Here is a 22,426-nt window from a genome sequence, read left to right as displayed (position 1 = left end):
TTACAGTCACTATATGTCATCTCTGTTTTGTGTTTGTTCTGTATTTTGTGTGCTGTACATTAGTGTTGCATGTATTTTATTCTACAGAGAGTCCAAAGGCTGTTGTGATCCTGCAGCCTGATAAACAGACATTCAGAGGAGAGACTGTCACTCTCAGATGTCAAATACAGGGAGAGAGAGACACTGACAGGGAATACAGCTGGTATAAGAAGAGTTCTTCACTCAGTCCTGTCAGTAAAGATCAGGAATACATAATCAGTCCTGTTTCTGAGTCCCACAGTGGTGATTACACCTGTAGAGGAAAAGACAGAAGAGACTCACAGAACTCAGAGATGAGTGATGCTGCAACACTGATTGTGTCATCAGGTGAGTGTGTGAGTTTAGAGGAGACTCAACAACATTGTTAACATTCAAGTTCATGGGGGATAAGAGAAGGTTTGCAGTGCTCATTGAATACAATGCATTTGCTTGTTATATCAAAAGTTGTAAAAGTTTCTCTCTCTTTCTCTCTACTCTAAAAGACAACACTCAGTCATTTATAAGTGTCCTCTAAAGTTTTTTTTTTTTTTATTCGTTTATTTTGAGTAAAAAATAAAATGTTATTGGAGTGTTTAATGGAGATGCCCTTCCAGGCCTCAGACAACTCCTCATGAACACACATATAATACACCCAATACCAATTTCTCCCCTCTTCTCCTCGAACAAAATTGTACAATATTGAAATGACAACTGACGGTTCAACATTTTGTTACTGCTGAAATGCTTTAGTAATAAATCATCTGAAAACAGAATGGTAAAGTTTGTAGTCGTAGTGGCTTGTAGTTTGTCACTGTTTCTTTGGTGTCGCTCAGCTGGTTTCAGGATTTCCACATTGTTACAGGGGAAAGGTCCAAACTGTATGGTTGTCTGTTACTCAAGATATTCAAACCACATACTGACTGAAAGAAACTCTATTTTTCTGTATGTCTCAATGTCTGTCTCCTCTAGTTTCTCTGATCATCAGACCCAACACAACTCAACACTTTACATCTGATTCTCTCTCACTGAGCTGTGAGGTACAGAGTAACTCTACTGGATGGACAGTGAGACGATACACAGATAATGGAAATGTGTCAGACTGTTCATCAAACTGGGGATCAGTAACAGGATCTACATGTAGCATCAGCTCCCTCCAGTCATCAGACAGTGGAGTGTACTGGTGTCAGTCTGACTCTGGAGGGAACAGTAATCCTCTCAACATTACAGTGACCAGTGAGAGTCTCAACAGTTATTTCCCATGCATATGTCTCTGTGAAATATTATTCAGTGTCTTTACAGAAGAAAATGTCTCTTTGTGTCTTGTATGAATATATTTATATAAAATGTTGTGATACATGGTTTAAATTTGAGAAACGCATACATAAAAACACATATGCACAACATATGTTTGACATTTGGAACTGCAGTGCAATGCTTAGAGGACACCGAGAATATGAATACATATCTAAAGTGTGTGTGTGTGTGTGTGTGTGTGTGTGTGTGTGTGAATAGATACAGTGTCAGGTTATGGATTCTCTGCTGTAACAGTAGGAGTGGTGGTGGGACTGGGCATGTTCTTCATGTTCATCATTATAATGACTCTGATTTATTGCTCAGGTAAGAACACTCAGTTCATACAATACTGTTTTACTGACTATTATTGCAAACACCTAATAATGAAGATTACAGCCATATAATGACTTTCTTACTGTAATTTCATATAAGCATAATGTGTAGTGCACTAAATAATTTTAAAGTTGCAATCATGTTTTCTAAATTATTGCAGGTTCCTGCTCTAACAAAGCATGTCTGTAAGTGTTTTTTGGGGGGTTTTCTCTCTTTGTCTTTGTCTTTGTCTTTGTCTTTGTCTTTGTCTTTGTCTTTGTCTTTCTCTCTCTCTCTCTCTCTCTCTCTCTCTCTCTCTCTCTCTCTCTCTTTTTGTGCGTGTGTGTGTTTTGGTTTTCATTAATGTAGTTTAGCAGAATTGCACATAAAGGTGTCATTTCATATAATGGATCTCTGTCACCCCCTAGAGTCAAAAGACAGAGCCACACCAGTCAGACCTCAAAGCAGGATAAGCACCAAACCAGAGGAGAAATGGGTATTCAGTCAGGACACTTGTCTCTACTGTGTGGTCTGAACCAGACTACAACTTTACAAACATTTCTACATATTGATCTTCTCAATGTGTCAGTCACAGTAGTAGAGTTTTTACATGTCCATAAGTCTAGAAAAGTCACAAAAAAGTCAGCAATAAAGTGAACGATAACAATTTATCTTTTCGTGTTTTGTGTATTAGGTGATGCTGAAGAGGGATCAAGTGATGTGACTTACGCTCAGATTGTGATGAAAAACATGAAAATAAAGAACAAAGGTAAATCAACCTCATCTCACAACCACAACAACACAACTCCATAATAATTCCATTCATATTGTATCAGTCATTAAGAATTTAAGAATGTCATTATGTTTGAAGTCATATCTCATAAATTCAAACTCTTACCCCTATAAGACAAGACCAACACACCACAGGAGGACACTGTTTACTCACAGCTGAAGTCAAACACGACCTCAGGTATAACAGTTGCACTATGTGTCACTTAGTCTTCCACTGTCGTGGTATTTATTCTTTTTTTTTTTTAACTGTACAGTGTATTTCTTGTATTATAATATATAATATTTTACTTATTATGTTACATTATCCTCCACCTCTTATGCCCTGCTCTATAGCACCATGTGTCACTTAGTCTTTCACTGTCATGTTACTTGCTCTATGTGTCATCCTATACACACTGGCCCTGTCTTGTATATTACACTGTGGTCAGTGAGAAACCACTGCATGCTTGTATATGGATGAGATGACAATACATTTGATTTGACTTGACTTTGATAACACTCCCCATCACAGACTCATGGCATTGTAAGTGGGTCTGAATACAGTTGAGTTTTAAAGTCTATGGTAAGAGAGACAGTATATCAGTCTGGATCAAATGTAGTGTGTGGAGGTAGTGCACATATTTAATGATATGAACACTGACCTCTGTTTTAGGCCATTAAAACATAGGAACATTATTAGACCAGATAGTGGGGAATATGAGATGAACAAAGTTTCTCATTCAGACTGTATCTGCTCTACTTAACAATAGATTGTGTAGCTGGAGCCAGTGATGTGACTTATGCTTCTATTGTGATGAAACAGAAGAAAAACAAGAAGAAGAGTAAAGGTGAGACTAATGTTTCTGAAGTAAATGAAATCAGTTTTGTGTTCAGTTATGGAGTTTGTTCACTTTATTAGACCTGTTATGAAATTCTGAAGACAGCCCTTTCAGTGAATATTATTCCTATGTTTATTAGAAAAAATGTAAAATAAATTATGTTTAAGCTGAACTATTAGATACTGATGTGCAGAAATCTGAATTAAAGAAAATGTGTTTCCTTATATTAGACAATATCAGCATTGTGACGGAGCCTGTATATTCCTAGCAAAAACACGGTGTGTATGGTAATAATGACTTGTCTATGAATCCTATAGGTTCTAAATGCTAAAACTAATTTACTTTACTGTAGTTACTTTGATTTATTTATTTGTTTGTTTATTTATTCATTTTGAGAGAGAGAGAGAGAGAGAGAGAGAGAGAGAGAGAGAGAGAGAGAGAGAGAGAGAGAGAGAGAGAGAGAGAGCTTTGAGTAGGATTCCCACACAACTGAGGCTACCCAAAGAGTACATATAGTGTTTTCTGAAGTAATGTCCTATCATCCTAAAGATAATATCATCAAACATAGTCTTGAAATATTGCTCATTATTGTTTTATGTAATTGCAGAGATGGATTCATGACATTTGTTATATATGTGATATGTGTTGTTATATTATTTAATGAACTTTGATCTTTTACAGTTGCCAGATGACATGACAGAACATAAAGACAAATGACTCCATGTGTTAAAATGCCAGAGAATCAGAATGAGGATTCAGTCAGCTGATATTACAACATCACTGTGACCATGATGAGTCATCACTTGGGTGACAGGCCAAGCACACACTGTGTTATTTTTAAAGAATTTAATGAAGCTTTTTATTATAGTTCTAGTGAAAATAATCTGTGATCTGTCACAGTTTGCACCTTGTTTTGGACTTTTGTTTTGAAATGTCAGGTGCTCCTATTCCGTGTCTGTCTCCGCCCCTCACCTGATTCTGATTAATCTATTTATTAACCTCGTTTTACCCCTTTTAAGTTCCACCACTTATGTTTCCCCAGTTTGGTTCTGCTTTTGTATTTAAGCCCTTGTGTTTGACCTGTCCTTTGTCTATTGTTGTTTGTGTTTGTTTGAAGACACTGTTTGGCTGCACCGTTTGTATCCAGTTTTGGTTCCTGTTTGCACCTGTTTATTTGTGTACTTTTTGTGAGTAAAGTCCTCCTTTTTTGTTACCATGATCACCGTGTCTTGCATTTGGGTCCAGCTCCACTGCATGCTTGACATGATCAGACAATTCTAAAAATGTGTCATGCGTACATTTTCATATCTACATCATTATATTAATTTTGCAGTGTTTTAAAGACTTTTTTTTGTAAATTGTGACTATTCTGTGAAGAGGTGATTTAGTTTATTTCAAAGAATGTCCTGCTATTTTCCTAAGGGTAACAGTTCTACAGTTATGAGTGTGACTTCAGTGAAGTTCTGTTTAGAGATGATAAAATACTCTGGTGTTTTTATTGTAAAGAATGTCCTATTATTTTATTAAATGTAACCACTCTACAGTTATGAGTGTGATGTCAGTGATGATCTGTTCAGATGATAAAATACTCTGGTGTTTTTCAGCTTTGTCTCCTCCTCCTCTTCCTCATTTCATCATTGATCTGATCTGTACTCTGGTCCTGTATGATCTTTTCAACAGCTTTTGTTTCTCAAACTCATAAACTGTAAAACCAAATTAACTGTAAAAACAATGATGACAGATTTAACATTGTAAGGAAACATGCATTCTTCTTCTTTTTTTTTTTCTTTTTTTTTTGTATTTGTGTATTCTTTATATTGTATAATTTTGTATTATCTTATTTCTGTCTCAGGCCTCTTTTTCTTTTCTTTCTATTTCTTTTCTTTTTATTTTCCTGTTTAATCACAATCAGAAAATTTCAACATTTTCTCACCTCTGTATAACCAGTATCACCTACATCTGCATTCGGATTCACTGGGGGGAATTGAGGCAAGTTGAACTTCACCTTTTGTCCTGCAGAGACATTACTCAAAACAGCACTTTTCCATCACTGTCAGTAACATGTTTGAATTTAAAGCTGCCTCATGCGAAAAGGACTCATTAAAATATAAGCTATGTTACAATGCTGCCCTCTACTGTCGTGTCGGGTGTCATATGTGGCTCTGATTAAAAAAAAAAAAAAAACTCAATCTTGCCTGAGGGATTTTCAAGAGGTCACTGCATCCCATTGGCCTTGAGAGAATGCCTTCCCACCTTGTCTACTGGCCTTGCTGGTGTTGGCTAACCAACTTCAACAAGAACGTGTCCTCCTCCATTCTTGTCACTTCTGTGACCACCAACTTCTTCTGTTCTTTTGCGGATGCTTTTGAACAAGGCTTCTGAGGCTCTCCCCAGCCCAGACTGCCGTCTTCCTTGTTGGGTTCATTCAAGGCTAAACCGACCTTGGGCAAGGCACTTAACTCCGAAACTGCCCCCAGGCGTAGACCTGCTGCCCACTGCTCCTGCTCCTGGTGTGTGTACGTGTGTGTGTGTGTGTGTGTGTGTGTGTGTGTGTGTGTGTGTTCACTATCCGAGTGTGTATAGATAGGATGGGTTAAATGCAGAGGTTAAATTCACTACTCACTATTCACAGTGTGTGTGTGTGTGTGTGTGTATGTGATCAGAGAGATTCTAGATTCTGAATTCTAAAATGCCTTGTGTGTCCTGTTTAGCATAATAGTCATAAAGTTAATATTTTCTTTTCTTTTCTTTCATTAATGTTTTTAGAATCAGTCACCTTGAAGTCCTCTCCATCTGCTTTTCTGATGAAGAGAGGACAGCATATAGTTACACAGACACAATGATATATGACTGATAGGAACCTAGAGTGTAATTCTCTCTGTGGCCACAAGGGCAGAATATGGTGATTAAAAAAATATGCCACTAACACTGTTTTAGTGTATATCATACCTTCATATGATTTGACTCTCTAGTCGTCACACTGAATAAGCTTCCTACATGTCAGTGAAAGTAGCTGCAGGAATAACCGTTATGTAAAGTCTTTTTTCATTGTTATTACTGAGGTCCTCATCACTGTGAGAGAGTCGTCCTGTCTTAATTCTCCTAAACCCATTGTTACGTCCCAGATAGTGAGTTGGGTCTAGGGGTATGATGCAGGGACGTAGCATAAGGAAACCCACCACCAGTGTCGGACTGGGACGGTGCGAGGGGGAAAAATACACGGACACGGGAGCAATGTACAACAAAAAAGTGCAATGTATTAAAGATATTTACAAAGTGACAAAGGAGTATTTACAAGAATATATATATATATATATATATATATATATATATATATATATATATATATATATACAGGAATATTTACAAACGAACACGGAGACTGGAGAGAACGATAGACGGTGCCAAAGGAATGAACGAAATAGAACAAAAACCACCCTAAATGTCTACCGGAAAACACACACTTAACTATGAAAAGCAAAAAGGTGGCAGAGCCAAAATAAACCTAACTACACTCACTGACTACCAAACAAAACATACAATAGTGGCACCCGCCTCTAACCTAACCCCTATACACAGTTAACTCCTAGCGCGGGGATCCCCCTCTTACCTGTTCCTCTCCCCACACCAGTCGAAAACAACCAAAGCCAATCTGTAATCCAAAACCGTAGTCAAACAATAACAAAAGTCAAACTTGATACACAGCGAGTTACAACTCAAGAGAGCACAAGAGCGAACGCAAACGAAACCGAAATCTACCGACAGTTCAAAACCGGCATCTTTAAATTTCCGCGCCCCATCTCCGGTTGGCCATCCGACGAGGGGCACTCCGTCTTTGGTTAGCTGGCTGGGAACACGGAAGTAGGACGCAACACCAGGCCAGGTGGGGAGTGGCAGCTGATTCGCGCCACCGCTGGATCCCTGCGTCAGGTGACAGGGGAGAGGAGAGAGAGAGAGAGAGAGAAACAACAAGACACAGGATGCAACAAGAGGCAAACACACACACACACACACACACACACACAAATGCGCCGCACGTAACACCCATCTACAGCCTTTTTTTTCTTTTTTTGGTGGGCTTCTCTTTAACAGATGTACTGAAAGAGACAATGGAAATTTCCACCTCTTCAGCTCTAGGTGGACATTTCGACACAGGGTTTTATTTTCAAATACAGTATATAAATATCACTCATATAGAAAGACCCACTCTAAAAGTCCCAACCACAGCATTCAGGAGTCTGGTGCATAAAAACAGGGTAAAGGTGAGAATTTGTGGTTTGGTTTCAGTTTTATTTCAGTCATGTGGTTTTAAACCAGTGAGAGGGAGGGAGATGCCAACATCCTGTTCCGAGGGGAAATTGTCTACAGGGCAAAAAAAAAAAGATATCTTATATTTTCATAGTTTGTGGTGGTCAGTGGAACTCAATAAATGTACTGTCACGCTCATTACTGCATTTATATTACAGAGAACTCAGTGAGAGAACTATCACAATAAAATAATCATTCTGTTTAACTGTTGCCCTCTAATTACTGATGATAAATAGCACCAAGTAGTCTAAAGGCATTATATTTTCATAGTTTTCAGGGGTCAATGGAACAAATTTGATTTTGTACTCACTACTGCATTAATATCTCAGAACATGCAATCTCCACACAGAGAACCTTCTTGCTGTGAGCCAACAGTGGCACCTACTGCGCCATCATGCCGCCCCTGGTGTAAAATAACTTTTTACAAAACATTCCTCTTGTTATGCTGCACAGGCTTGCCCAGTTAAGACAGAAAAACTGAAATGTTCAAAATGTGCATAAGATGTCAGCCTTACATCTCTCTCTCTCTGTCTCTCTCTGCAGAGGTGTGATCTAAATGTGAATACAGGAAGCGCTTATAACACACACTGTGGTTCAGACAGTCTCTCACTCATACAGCATGGAGCTCAGTCCACTACATGTGCTGCTCTGTAAGTAATCTCTTGCTCTCCTTGTATTACTTTTTCAGCCATATCATTATGTCCTTGTGTAAAAGTGAAAACAAAAACTGACTATAGGGAAGCAATGTCTCACCTGAATACTTAGAAGACTATTACACTGCTATAATCACTTCACAACATGTTGTTGAATCCAGTTAGAGTCAAAAACTGTTAATATTTTTGATGAGACTTACTGATGTTGTGAGGTAGTGTTGTACTCTCTATGTTTTAATGATAAAATGTATGTTAATCAGTGGCTGCATTCATTTCCTGACTGAGCAGTTTCCACTCTTAGCAAACACTACAATGGTTTACTTTGGTTCCTCTGACCCAGTCTTGATCAAAACATGTCAGACACTCCTTTTCTCCCTTTTCAGACTTAGATATTGGGTAAATTGCATGTTTTCTATTCTGCACTGTTAAAGACAGTCAACAAATAATAATCAGTATTGAAAAACTTACCAAATAATAATCAGTATTATATTTAAGTGATATCACACGAGATGGAGTGCTGTTATACTGTATATTAGCATGGCTGTGATTCGGTCGTAGGCACGAGGCCACTGGCCGAGTGCTGAAGATAACAGGGTCTCACGTTCGATTCCCAGACGGGTGGCCAGGGTCCTTTCTGTTTGGTGTTTGCATTTTCCTTTGCATGGTCATGCAAATTGCAGATACTAAACTGCCCCTAGCTGTGAATGCGTGTGTGAGTTTGTTTGTCTGTGTGTGTGTGCCCTGCGATGGGCCGGCAACCTGCCCAGGGTGTTTCCTCACTTTTTGCCCAATGAGAGCTGGGAAAGGCTCCAGCATCTCGCAACCCTAATTAGGATAAGTGGCTTAGAAAATGAGTGATGGGAGTGACTAATCAACACCCCCCCCCCCACACACACACACGCACACAACCCACCCACTCACCCACACACACACACACACACAAACACACACACATTACCTCACCCATGTCTGACAGCAGAGCAGAGATGGGAGTTTGTGGTTTGACTTCTGTTCTAGTTCATACATGTGGGTTTAGACAAGTTGGTGTAGGCGGAGATGATTAACGACCATAAACAATATTCACTCCTCACCAACATTTTCACACTCACACAGACTCATGACATCTGGTTTACATCTGACATACTGAGCTGTCTTGACTCATCAGTCCTCTGCAAGATGCTTGACTTCAGGCATATGTATTAAAATATTAATATCTCATGGCTTTCTCTTCTCTTCTTCTCTGAATGATATTTGGTCAATAGATGTTTTACACCCCTCTCTCTCTCTCTCTCTCTCTCTCTCTCTCTCTCTCTCTCTCTCTCTCTCTCTCTATCTACTCCATCCCTCTATCCACACACATCTTTCCCTCTCATATCCTCCTTCACATAAGAATAACTTTGCCAATATGTGCTTAGCTTCTGTGTGCACCTGAGTTCATATTCTTTCATGACGATTTGAAAACCACCTATTTTCCATATTTGCTAATATTAATTTAATCTGAAGATAAAAAGGTTACCTCTGCTGTCTCTCTAAGTAATAATCCTGTCTTTTTCGAAAGCATATAATACGTGTTATAGTATCTGGCGATGTAAGGGTGTGGGGGTGTGTGTGTGTGTGTGTGTGTGCACGTGCGAGCGTGAAAGAGTATATGTTGTCTGTAGATGATTTTTTTCTTTGTGAATTTTCTACTTTATTTACTCTTCATTATACAGCTGTTGGACACTGTCGTTCTGAGATATCCCTTTACATTTAGATGGTCCTTATGAAAGTGTTAATCTGTACATAATGTTATGCTTATAGAATTAATCTCACTTAAAAGTGATAATCAGTGCTAGTCTCTGCTAACTGTAGATAAAGTCCTGGCTCTCATGTGATAATAATGCTATGGATTTCACCTATATTTATTATGAGAGAAATGTGTTTAATTCATTGCGTAATGTGGAAAACAGTTTGATGTCATAATCTATATTGGATGTATTTCCATAAATAGGGTCCATAACTTTTCTAAGATTTTCGATTAGCAGGACTTGAGAGTGAAGGGATGAATATTTATAGAATTCCATTTAGAGAACCACAGTGAGGATTACATATAGTGCAACAGTTGAAAGACAACACATTCAAAATGTCTATTAATGAAAGTCAATTGTCACACAAAAAGACATGGAATTGTGAACAAGAAATTTACTTGACTGGAAATTGAGCAGGATCAGAGCATCTTGATAACCGATTGTTTCAAGGGAGATTTGTGTTGAATACTTTTGCAACATATTTACACAAAGTTTATTTTTGAAATGAATCACTATATTGTTCAGAGGAAAGAGAGAGAGAGAGAGAGAGAGAGAGAGAGAGAGAGAGAGAGAGAGAGAGGGAGAGAGAGAGAGAGGGAGAGAGAGAGAGAGACACACACACAATAGCAACAGTTCTTAACAATGTTAATGTAAGAAATTGGTCTTTAGGAATGCTACCAGTAGCATTCCTACCAGTAACATTCCTGGTAGTAGAAATTGGTCTTTAGGAATGCTACCAGTATCACAGTGCAGTTATAATGCATCTAATCAGTATCATATAGAGATAAGACAGTGTAGTTAAAAGGTTAGAGACCTGGTTTTGCAACCAGGCTTGCAACCAGAGGATTGCTGGTTTGATTCCCAGAACCAGCATCCATGGCTGTGTGCCCTTGAGCAAGGCACTTAACCCCAATGCCCCCCTTAAGGAATGCTGTCCACTGGTCCTGCTCCTGTATTTGTGTAATCACAGAGATTTACATTTACATGAGTCTAACAAGAATCATATAGAGAAAAGATAGTGTAGTTATAATGAATCCAGTCAGTATAGAGATAAGACAGTTTAGTTATAATGAATCTAATCAGTATCATATAGTTATAATGAATCTAATCAGTATCATATAGAGATTAGACAATGTAGTTATAATGAATCCAATCAGTGTCATATAGAGATAAGACAGTGTAGTTACAATTAATCTAATCAGTATCCTATAGAGATAAGACCGTGTAGTTAAAGGTCAAATGTATCTGCTGTGTTCTAAGTTTCTCTGTCTGTGTTTTAGTGCTGAGTTTACTCTTCCACTCTGGACAAACTCAAGGTAATAAAAATATTTCATATGTAGTGATGACTTCAATATTCATATATCTTTCTGGATAATGTTTGTTCTGCATAATGTTAATGTTTTGATATTGTTCACATTATGGAGTATGTAGTTAGATGGAGGTTGCATGGACAGCTCAGTAATCAGAGACACACAGTACCATTGTTTAGCAAGCACATAATGAAAGCTATTCTTTGACTAGAGGCATGTTAGTTTAGTCTCCTTCTGACACTGATGTTGGTCAACGTTCTTTGTGTTTTTGCAGTTTTGAAATTACATTTTATTTTTTTCTGGTTCCTGCAGAAAAACCCAAACCTTCTCTGACTCTGCATCCTCAGTGGACTCAGATATTCAGTGGAGAGACAGTGACACTCAGATGTGGAATTCCTGGAGTAAAAACTTCTGACTTGACATATATCTGGCGTAAAGACAATGATGTGAATTCAGATTATAAAGATACAAACAATGAATATGTAATCAATCCTGTAGAAACATCTCACAGTGGCACTTATATATGTTTAGCACGTCTATATAAGGGTAACTACACTTACATGAGTGATGGTGTGACTATCACTGTGACAGGTGAGTGATCATCTCCGATACATCATCAGTGTTTCCTCATTTACTCTGGTATTAGAATAAAGTCATTATATACATTAATATACACTGTAAAATTATTCAGAAAGGTTCTTGAATGATCAGAGCAAATTAATGTAACTTTGAGAGAATGATTTCACACTGCAAGCTGTGTTTTTTTTTTTTTTAAACACAGAGACCCGGGTCCTCTTATCTCTAGTGTTTTATAAATCATATATTTAGATGTGAGTCGAGTCATTGGCAGATGTGTAAATCATGAAAGAAAATTACAGATGATTAAAAACAATCATAATAACCAATCAGTTTTCTGTAATAACAACCATCGACAGATATTTAGCCCTGACATAAATAGCAAAAATACATTGTAAGCCAGTGAGTGATGAATCCAACTTTGTCTCATATTCAGCAAAGACTCTGAGTTATTCTATTTTAATGTTAAATGTTAAGAGACAGATCAAATATCACTCCCAGCAACTTTATCAACATGCATTTGAGCACTACCAGTAAACACTGTATGTGTCCATTCGAATTTATTGTTGTGTGACATAGATTTTGAGCATGATTTTATGGTTAATATTCTACAGATAAATACTGACAATGTATTACTGAATGATAGTATTGAATGTGTTATATATGTTGTATGTGATTGTGAAATATTTTTCTAATCCCTGTTTCTCTATTTCTTTCATTTACATAGACTTACCGACAACTGCACTGACAGTAAAACCAGACACCACTGTGTACAGTGGAGAAACAGTCACTCTGAAGTGTGAGATAAAGACTGAAAGTGGATGGAGATATAAGTGGTATAAAGGCAGTTCACACAAGATATTGCCCACATCTGCACATCACACTGTGAATAGAGACACATTGACCATCAGAGGAGCTGCTGTAACAGACCAGGATCAGTACTGGTGTCAGGGAGAGAGTGATTACAGACCCTCATCCTCACAGTTAAGCAGTCCTGTCACTCTCACTGTTAGAGGTGAGTAAATTAGAATGACAGCAGACATCACAAACGTCTTTAAGAAAAGAATGATTCTGCATACAATAACGTTACTATTCTCTTCATAACCCATAACATTGTACTGTTAATCTGCCACTATTAACAACTCTACAGTTTCATGTACATGTATATCACTGTTATTATTTATATTATGCTAATGCTTTTGTGTCGAATCTACACTGAAGTTAACATATTATTAATGTTTACTTCATCTGTCCAGACTTACCTAAAGCTACGCTGAGAGTAAAACCAGACAGTTCTGTGTACAGTGGAGAGACAGTCAGTCTGAAGTGTGTGATAGAGTTTGGGAGGAACTGGAGATATAAGTGGTATAAAGGCAGCACTCAGACTGCAGTGTCTCAGTCTAATGGTTACACTATAACTGGAGACACATTGACCATCAGAGCAGTTGCTGTAACTGACCAGGATCAGTACTGGTGTCGGGGAGAAAGAGACAACAGACCACAAAACTCACAAAGGAGTAACTCATTGACTCTCACTGTTAAAGGTAAACTTTCTTACAAAACCTTTTTATATGTCATGCATGCTGTGCTCACTTCAGTATGAGAAACATAAAAATTAGAGACATACTGGTTGTCTCCCTGATAGAGAATCAGACTTCTTTAACATTTGGTGAAATGGTGGCATTGCACTTGTGAATGTTAATAGTGAATGAGTTTTCAATGTTCCCTCTGAATTAGTTTCTTTCACTGTCTCTCATTTACACAGACTTACCAACAGCTACACTGACAGTAAAACCAGACACCACTGTGTACACTGGAGAGACAGTCACTCTGAAGTGTGAGATAAAGACTGAAACTGGATGGAGATATAAGTGGTATAAAGGCAGTTCTAACATTAGATTGCCTACATCTCAACATCACACTGTAAGTGGAGACACACTGACCATCAGAGGAGCTGTTGAATCTGATGAGGATCAGTACTGGTGTGAGGGAGAGAGAGACATCAGACCCACATCCTCACAGCTAAGCAGTCCTGTCACTCTCACTGTTAGAGGTGAGTAAATTAGAATGAAATTAGACATCAAAAACATCTTTGAGAAAAGATTGATTCTACATACAATGATGTTACTACTTTCTGCACAACATTACCAATTTTTGCACAGTACATAGCATTAAACTGTTGTCTGAGACCATTAACACCACTGCAGTTTAAATACACTTGAACGTCACTGTTATTATTCTTATTATGCAAAGGACTTTTAATCAAATCTACATTCTTGTTTGTTAATTAAGGTAATTAAAGGCAACAAGAAAGAAAGAAAGAAAGAAAGAAAGAAAGAAAGAAAGAAAGAAAGAAAGAAAGAAAATAAATTAAACTGTATAGGGACAGTGTTTCACTCACTCTGATGATCTGTTTAATGATTTTTGTACTGTCTTGATGCTCTCATTATGAGTCACTGTGTAATTACAGCAAATCACAACTGTAACTTTAGATTGAATGTTTGCTTGATCTCATATTGTGGTACACTGTATGTCAGAAACCTGTTCAACAGGTCTCACATTCTCTTCAGGCTCTTCACTGAATGATATAAATGCTGAATTTAAGTTACTAAAAACACTTTCTTCATCTCCACAGATTTACCCACAGCTACACTCACCGTGGAGCCACAGAGTCCTGTGTACAGTGAAGAGACAGTCATTCTGAAGTGTGTGATAGAGTCTGGGAGGAACTGGACACATAAGTGGTATAAAGGCAGCACTCAGACTGCAGTGTCTCAGTCTAATGGTTCCACTATAACTGGAGACACATTGACCATCAGAGCAGCTGCTGTAACTGACCAGGATCAGTACTGGTGTCAGGCAGGGAGTAATTACAGACCCACATCCTCAAAATGGAGTAATGGAGTTACTCTGACTGTGAGAGGTGAGTGATTAATCTGATACAGACTTAAAGGACAGTATGATATTTCTGACAGTGTAGAGACTGAACTATTCATTATTCTCCTACAGGATCAAAACCAAAACCTCAACTCACCTCCAGTCTTAAAGGAGCAATACTGAGAGGAAACACAGTTACTCTGAGCTGTAAACTGGACCAGTCCACAGGATGGGTGTTTTACTGGTACAGACACACACAGGACTCTTCAGCACTGACACACACTGATAAAGACTCCTACACAATCAGTTCTGTTACAGACTCTGATGGAGGACAGTACTGGTGCAGAGCTGGAAGAGGAAACCCAGTCTACTACACACAATACAGTGATGCAGTCTGGGTAAATGTTACAGGTGAATTATTCTTCTCATTTTTGTTGACATGGCTATGATGGAAATTGGATTATAATGAGTTTGAATTTTATTGTCTTTGTAGAGTTTAGATGTATCACTCTCTGCTCTGTATCTGCTTTATATTTGTGTGCGGTACATTAGTGTAGTATGTGTTTTGTTCTACAGAGAGTCCAAAGGTTTTTGTGATCCTGCAGCCTGATAAACAGACATTCAGAGGAGAGACTGTCACTCTCAGATGTGAAATACAGGGAGAGAGAGACACTGACTGGGAATACAGCTGGTATAAGAAGAGTTCTTCACTCAGTGCTGTCAGTAAAGATCAGGAATACAGAATCAGTCATGTTGCTGAGTTCCACAGTGATGAATACACCTGTAGAGGAAAACGCAGAAGAGACTCACAGAACTCAGAGATGAGTGATGCTGTAACACTGACTGTGTCATCAGGTGAGTGTGTTAATTTAGAGGAGACTCAGCAACATTCTCAGGGTTTGTGTTCATAAAAGACTACACAACATTTACTGTGCAGTGATCAGAAAGCACAATGTTTTTACCAACTAAAGAAAACATTGTAAAACTTTGTTTCTCTACTCTAAAAGACAAAGCCTGGTCAATTGTGAGTGTCTCTCCAAAAATGTGGTTGACTGAGGGAGACTCAGTGACTCTGAGCTGTGAGGTTAAAGACTCCTCTACAGGCTGGACATTCCTCTGGTACAGAGTCATTCCCTGCAGAGATGGGTTACCCAGGGTTCATTCTAACTCTGTAGAACTCCTCTCAGACAGCAGCAGAGGAGCTGGAGACTCCTACACTCTCAGCCCTGCTGCTCTTAAACACACAGGAGTTTATGTGTGCAGAGCACAGAGAGGAAACCCAGTCTATTACTCAAAATACAGCACAACACAGCCACTGTGGGTCACTGGTGAGTGAATCGATAGAATGATTTGCCATTGATAGAATGATTTGCTGATTGAATGATATAGGGATTGATTGATTGCTTGATCGATCGATCAGTCAGTTGGTCAATTGATCGATTGATTGATTGATTAGTTGATTTGTTGGTTTGCCTGCTGGCTTGTTTACTTGTTTGCTTGTTTGCTTGTTTGCTTACTTTCATTATGTATTGAATCTTTTTGCTGTTGATTGTGACCTGTTGATTCTGTCTCTGTTTTTTGAGGCAGAATAACACAAAGGTTTTTTTTGTATCTGTCTCCTCATCAGATCTGTTTTATATAATCATTCTTTTTATTAATCAAATAAAAATAGACTCCAACTGGTCTGAACATCTGTCTCTCTATGTCTCAGGTCTGTCTCCTCCAGCCTCTCTGATCATCAGTCCCAACACAACTCAACACTTTACATCTGATTCTCTCTCACTGAGCTGTGAGGTACAGAGTAACTCTACTGGATGGACAGTGAGACGATACACAGATAATGGAGAGGTGTCAGACTGTTCATCAGACTGGGGATCAGTAACAGGATCTACATGTAACATCAGCTCCCTCCAGTCATCAGACAGTGGAGTGTACTGGTGTCAGTCTGACTCTGGAGGGAACAGTAATCCTCTCAACATAACAGTAACACGTCAGTCTCAACAGTCACATTTAAATCACAAAACATCTCTTAATGCTTAACAGTCAGACACCATGTAAATGTAACCCCAAGGATGACATCATTTTATTTTATACACACACACACACACACACACACACTCTATGTAAACTGTGTTCTTTTCAATAGATGGTGATGTGATCCTGGAGAGTCCTGTCAGTCCTGTTACTGAGGGAGATACTTTGACTCTGCGCTGTAGATATCGATATGACTCCTCAGACATCAGAGCTGATTTCTATAAAGATGGATTAGTCCTCCAGAATCAGACTACAGGAGAGATGAGCATCCCTACTGTCTCAAAGTCAGATGAGGGTCTGTATTGGTGTAAACACCCAGAGAGAGGAGAGTCACCAAAGAGCTGGATCACTGTGAGAAGTAAGAGAAAATCCTTTTTGTGAACTCCAGTGTGGTACTACAGTGATGTCAGTATAGTACTAAGGAACGTGTGAATCAACTCAGGTGGTGGATCCTCTGCTGTAACAGTAGGAGTGGTGGTGGGACTGGGTGTTGTCTTTGTGTTCATCATTCTAATGATCCTGTTTTACTGGTCCAAAAAAACAGAAGGTAAAATTTACATCTTTATTTAAATCCAGAGAGTATGTATGTCTGCCTTTCATCTATAATCAAAAAACACAGATGTGTTGACTCATCTGATTCATTGCTCTCTTTGTGAGAAAAAAAAAAAATGTCTGTAGTAACAACTGCCGTTGAAATGAACACTAGTAGTAAGAAATCAAGACTATAATGAAGGTTCCATCACCATTGCAGGTCTCTGCTTTACTGACGTTTGCCTGTAAGTATTCTGAGTCTTCTTAAACTTTCACTTCATGAAACATACCACATATAGAGAGAGCGGCTACCTATCTATCTGTCTATCTATCTATCTATCTATCTATCTATCTATCTATCTATCTATCTATCTATCTATCTATTTATCTATCTATCTACCTATCTATCTATCTATCTATCTATCTATCTATCTATCTATCTATCTATCTATCTATCTATCTGTGTGTGTATGTGTGTGTGTGTGTGTGTGTGTGTGTGTGTGTGTGTGTGTGTGTTTGTATCGAATAGGTTCGGATTTTACATTGAGTATTTGCAGATACTGATCCGATACTTGTATTTTCCTAGGTAATACAGTTGCACAGCACACATCTCAAGTACATTAAAGTTATTTAAACCAATTCAGTGTATATGCTTGTCAGCTGAATATCAAATACATTAAGAAGAAAGTTCCCTGTGGCCAATCTGTTCCTTAACCTTTTTTAATTTTTTATTTTTCATTTATTTTTATATATTTTTTTAATTTTACAAAATAACAACGTAATCCCTCTTGTAAAGCTCCGGCAGAGCAGTGTCTGAAATGTAGTGTCAAGAGGATAAGGCACTGTGGGAGTGTAACGAGCTCGTCTCCTCCCCCGCCGACTTCAGCCATTCGGCCATCAGCGTCACCGGTTTTCTAATCACCGGTCTATTCACTCATCACCTGCACCTGTCGTCACTTTCATGCACTCAGTCACTTTCCTACTTAAACCCCTCTGTTCCAATTCATCACTGCGAAGTCTACACTTGCTAATGAGTCTTCTGAGCGTTTGTACTTACCTGATCATTTGTTTGTTCTAGTTCTGTAAAACCTTTGCTCATCTCAGTACCCCATTTGTTTGTTACTTTGTTGTGCTTTCCATTCACTCATTTGTATATTAAAACCTGCTACTCTGCACTTGCGTCCTGCCCATTGGTGATTCGTGACAGGGAGTTATACCAGAAAATATATGCCATGGTTCGATTTTATTTAATCTTACAAAAATTCAAGTGGTTAAATGGTCTAACTATCTGTTATGTTGATACCTTTTCTGAAAGCCTCTTTTTTGTATTCTATTGTTATCCTTAGCGTTAGTTAAGCGACTGTATTGCTCTCTGTGGTCGTTAGTTTAGGCTAACTTGCATACATCACATACAGCTAAAGCGTTAGATGTTTCAATGTTCAAATCATACCTTGGTTGTTACTAGTAGCCTTGCGGATTGATGTTCTCAGAGTATGCTGACCTAAAAAAAGTTAAAAATTTAAAAGCTAAAAGAAAACCTGTTCGCCTCAGTTTGCCGAATTTGACGCACCTCTACTCACTGCCACATGGGCAGGTCATATATATATATAAATACAAAGCTGAATATATTCATGTAATTCTGAATGTATAAAAGTAACTCTGAATGTATAAATACAGTGCTGAATATAAAATGAATTCCGAATACATACATGTAATTCTGAATATATAAAGTCTGAATATATAAAAGTTAGTTTATACTCAGGTATATCACAAGACAGTCATTGTTTGTTTTTAAATTTGATTTCTTTTTTTCTTCCTCATAGGCTACTGAGTGAGCAAAACAAGTTTAACATTAGCATCTGTAAAAATTTACAGTACAATCAAAGATAATCAAGCAGAAATGTTTAAATAATTTAAATGTGAATGAGGCAATAATGTGGACTCATTAAGGGGGTCCTTATTTTCTTGGAATTAGAACAACCTTCCAAGTAGGGGAGTTAATATTTGACATGAAATTGGCAAAGGGATGGCCCAAAGAGGTATATATTCATCTTTATATATATATATATATATATATATCCATCCATCCATCCATCCATTTTCTCCCGCTTATCCGGGACCGGGTCGCGGTGGCAGCAGGCTGAGGAGGGTCGCCCAGACATCCCTTTCCCCGGCTACATCCACCAGCTCCTCCTGGGGGATCCCAAGGCGTTCCCAGGCCAGCCGAGATATATATTTCTCCCAACGTGTCCTGGGTCTTCCCCGGGGTCTCCTCCCAGTTGGTCGCGCCCGGAACACCTCCATAGGGAGGCGCCCAGGAGGCATCCTGACGAGATGCCCGAACCACCTCAACTGACTCCTTTCAATGCGGAGGAGCAGCGGCTCTACTCCAAGCTCCTCCCGGGTGTCCGAGCTCCTCACCCTATCCCTAAGGGTGCGCCCAGCCACCCTGCGGAGGAAGCTCATTTCCGCCGCTTGTATCCGCGATCTCATTCTTTCGGTCACTACCCAGAGTTCGTGACCATAGGTGAGGGTTGGAACAAAGATCGACTGGTAAATTGAGAGCCTTGCCTTCTGACTCAGCTCCTTCTTCACCACGACGGTCCGGTACAACGACCGCATGACTGCCGCCGCCGCCCCGATCCGTCTGTCGATCTCCCGCTCCATTTTACCCTCACTCGTGAACAAGACCCCAAGATACTTGAACTCCTCCACCTGAGGCAGGAACTCAGTCCCAACTCGGAGGGGGCAAGCCACCTTTTTCCGGCATAGGACCATGGCCTCGGACTTGGAGGTGCTGATCCTCATCCCGACCGCTTCACACTCGGCTGCAAACCGCCCCAATGCGTGCTGGAGGTCACAGTTTGATGAGGCCAACAGAACCACATCATCTGCAAAAAGCAGAGATGCAATCCTAAGGCCACCGTACTGGACACCCTCCTCACCCCGACTGCGCCTTGAGATCCTGTCCATGAAAATTAAGAACAAGATCGGAGACAAGGTACGGCCCTGGCGGAGTCCAACACTCACTGGGAATGAGCTTGACTTTGTGCCGAGAATACGGACACAGCTCTCACTGCGGCCGTACAGGGACCGAATGGCTCGCAGCAGCGAACCCGGCACCCCATACTCCCGCAGTACCCCCCACAGGACACCCCGGGGGACACGATCGTAAGCCTTCTCCAGGTCCACAAAACACATGTAGACTGGATTGGCAAATTCCCATGATCCCTCCAGTATCCGTGCGAGGGTGAACAGCTGGTCCGTTGTTCCACGGCCAGGACGGAATCCACATTGTTCCTCCTGTATCCGAGGTTCGACAATCGGCCGCAGTCTCCTTTCCAATACCCTAGAGTAGGCTTTCCCAGGGAGGCTGAGTAGTGTGATACCCCGATAGTTGGAGCACACTCTCCGGTCCCCTTTTTTAAAAATGGGGACCACCACCCCCGTCTGCCACTCCACAGGCACTGTCCCTGACTCCCACGCGACGTTGAAGAGGCGTGTCAGCCATGACAGCCCAACAACATCCAAAGCCTTCAGCATTTCAGGGCGGATCTCATCCACCCCTGGCGCCTTGCCACTGTGGAGTTTTCTAACTGCCTCAGTGACCTCTGCCAGAGAGATGGGTGACGACCCTCCTGATTCTTCTGGCCCTGCCTCCTCTATGGAGGGCGTGTCAGTCGGATTTAGGAGCTCCTCAAAGTGTTCCTTCCACCGTCCGACCACATCCTCAGTTGAGGTCAGGACCTCCCCGTCCCTGCTGAGAACAGCCTGGACGAGGCCCTGCCTGCCCTTCCTGAGTCGCCTGACGGTTTGCCAGAACCTCTTTGAGGCCAACCGAAAGTCCTTTTCCATGGCCTCCCCAAACTCCTCCCATACCCGAGTTTTTGCTTCCATGACAGCCGTTGCTGCTGCCCTTTTGGCATGCCGGTACCCCTCAGCCAATTCCGGAGTCCCCCGTGCTAGCCAAGCCCGGAAGGCCTCCTTCTTCAGCCTGACGGCTTCCCTCACCGGTGGCGTCCACCACCGGGTCCTTGGGTTGCCGCCACGACAGGCACCAACGACCGTCTGGCCACAGCTCAATGCTGCCGCTTCAACAATGGAGGCTCTGAACAGGGTCCATTCAGACTCCATGTCCCCAGCATCCCTCGGGATCAGGGAGAAGCTCCGCCGGAGGTGTGAGTTGAAGATCTTCCGCACAGGGTCCTCAGCCAGCCGTTCCCAGTTCACCCTCACTATGCGCTTGGGTTTACCAGGTCTGTCTGGCAGCCTCCCCCGCCATCTGATCCAACTCACCACCAGGTGGTGATCAGTTGACAGCTCTGCCCCTCTCTTCACCCGAGTGTCCAGCACATACGGCCGCAGGTCTGATGAGACAACTACAAAGTCGATCATCGACCGTTGGCCTAAGGAGCTCTGGTACCAGGTACACTTATGAGCTACCTTATGCTCGAACATGGTGTTTGTTATGGACAATCCATGACTCGCACAGAAGTCCAATAACAAAGCACCACTCGGGTTCAGATCAGGTAGGCCGTTCCTCCCAATCACTCCCCTCCAAGTCTCTCCATCATTGCCAACGTGAGCATTGAAGTCTCCCAGTAGAACTACAGAGTCCCCAGATGGTGTCTTCACTAGGACACTTTCCAGTGTATCTAGGAAGGCTGGGTACTCTGAGCTGCCGTTCGGCGCGTACGCCGTCACGACAGTCAGAGATTTCCCCCCTGCAACCCGAAGGCGCAGTGAGGCAACCCTTTCGTTCACCGGGACAAACTCCACCACGGCGGCGCTCAGTCGGGGGCTAACAAGTAACCCCACACCTGCCCGCCGCCTCTCGCCCCAGGCAACTCCAGAGAAGGACAGAGTCCAGCCCCCATCCAGGAGTTTGGTTCCAGAGCCAAGACTGTGCGTAGAAGTGAGCCCAACTATATCTAGTTGGTATCGCTCCACCTCCCGCACAAGTTCCGGCTCCTTCCCCCCCAGAGAGGTGACATTCCACGTACCAAAAGCCAGTTTCTGCACCGTAAGTCCAGTCCGCTGGGGCCCTCGCCCCATCCTGCCACCCGTGTGGCATCGCACCCGGCCGCTATTTCTCCCCTCGCAGGTGGTGGGCCCAC

At 40.8% G+C, this 22,426-nt stretch overlaps 1 protein-coding gene across 1 annotated transcript in view; it reads left to right on the top strand.

Annotated features, from left to right (window-relative positions):
- LOC115816394 (basement membrane-specific heparan sulfate proteoglycan core protein-like) overlaps positions 1 to 22,426 on the top strand; it is a 62,227-nt gene that overhangs the window by 37,615 nt on the left and 2,186 nt on the right. Inside the window, exons 7-8 of the mRNA XM_030779350.1 lie at positions 1,805 to 1,829; positions 2,318 to 2,392. Coding sequence (XP_030635210.1) covers positions 1,805 to 1,829; positions 2,318 to 2,392 — 100 coding nt within the window. The remainder of the gene's footprint in view (positions 1 to 1,804; positions 1,830 to 2,317; positions 2,393 to 22,426) is intronic.

This window comes from Chanos chanos, chromosome 7 (genome assembly GCF_902362185.1).
Source record: "Chanos chanos chromosome 7, fChaCha1.1, whole genome shotgun sequence".
Taxonomy (NCBI): Eukaryota; Metazoa; Chordata; class Actinopteri; order Gonorynchiformes; family Chanidae; genus Chanos; species Chanos chanos.
This window is presented reverse-complemented; position numbering and strand designations above follow the sequence as displayed.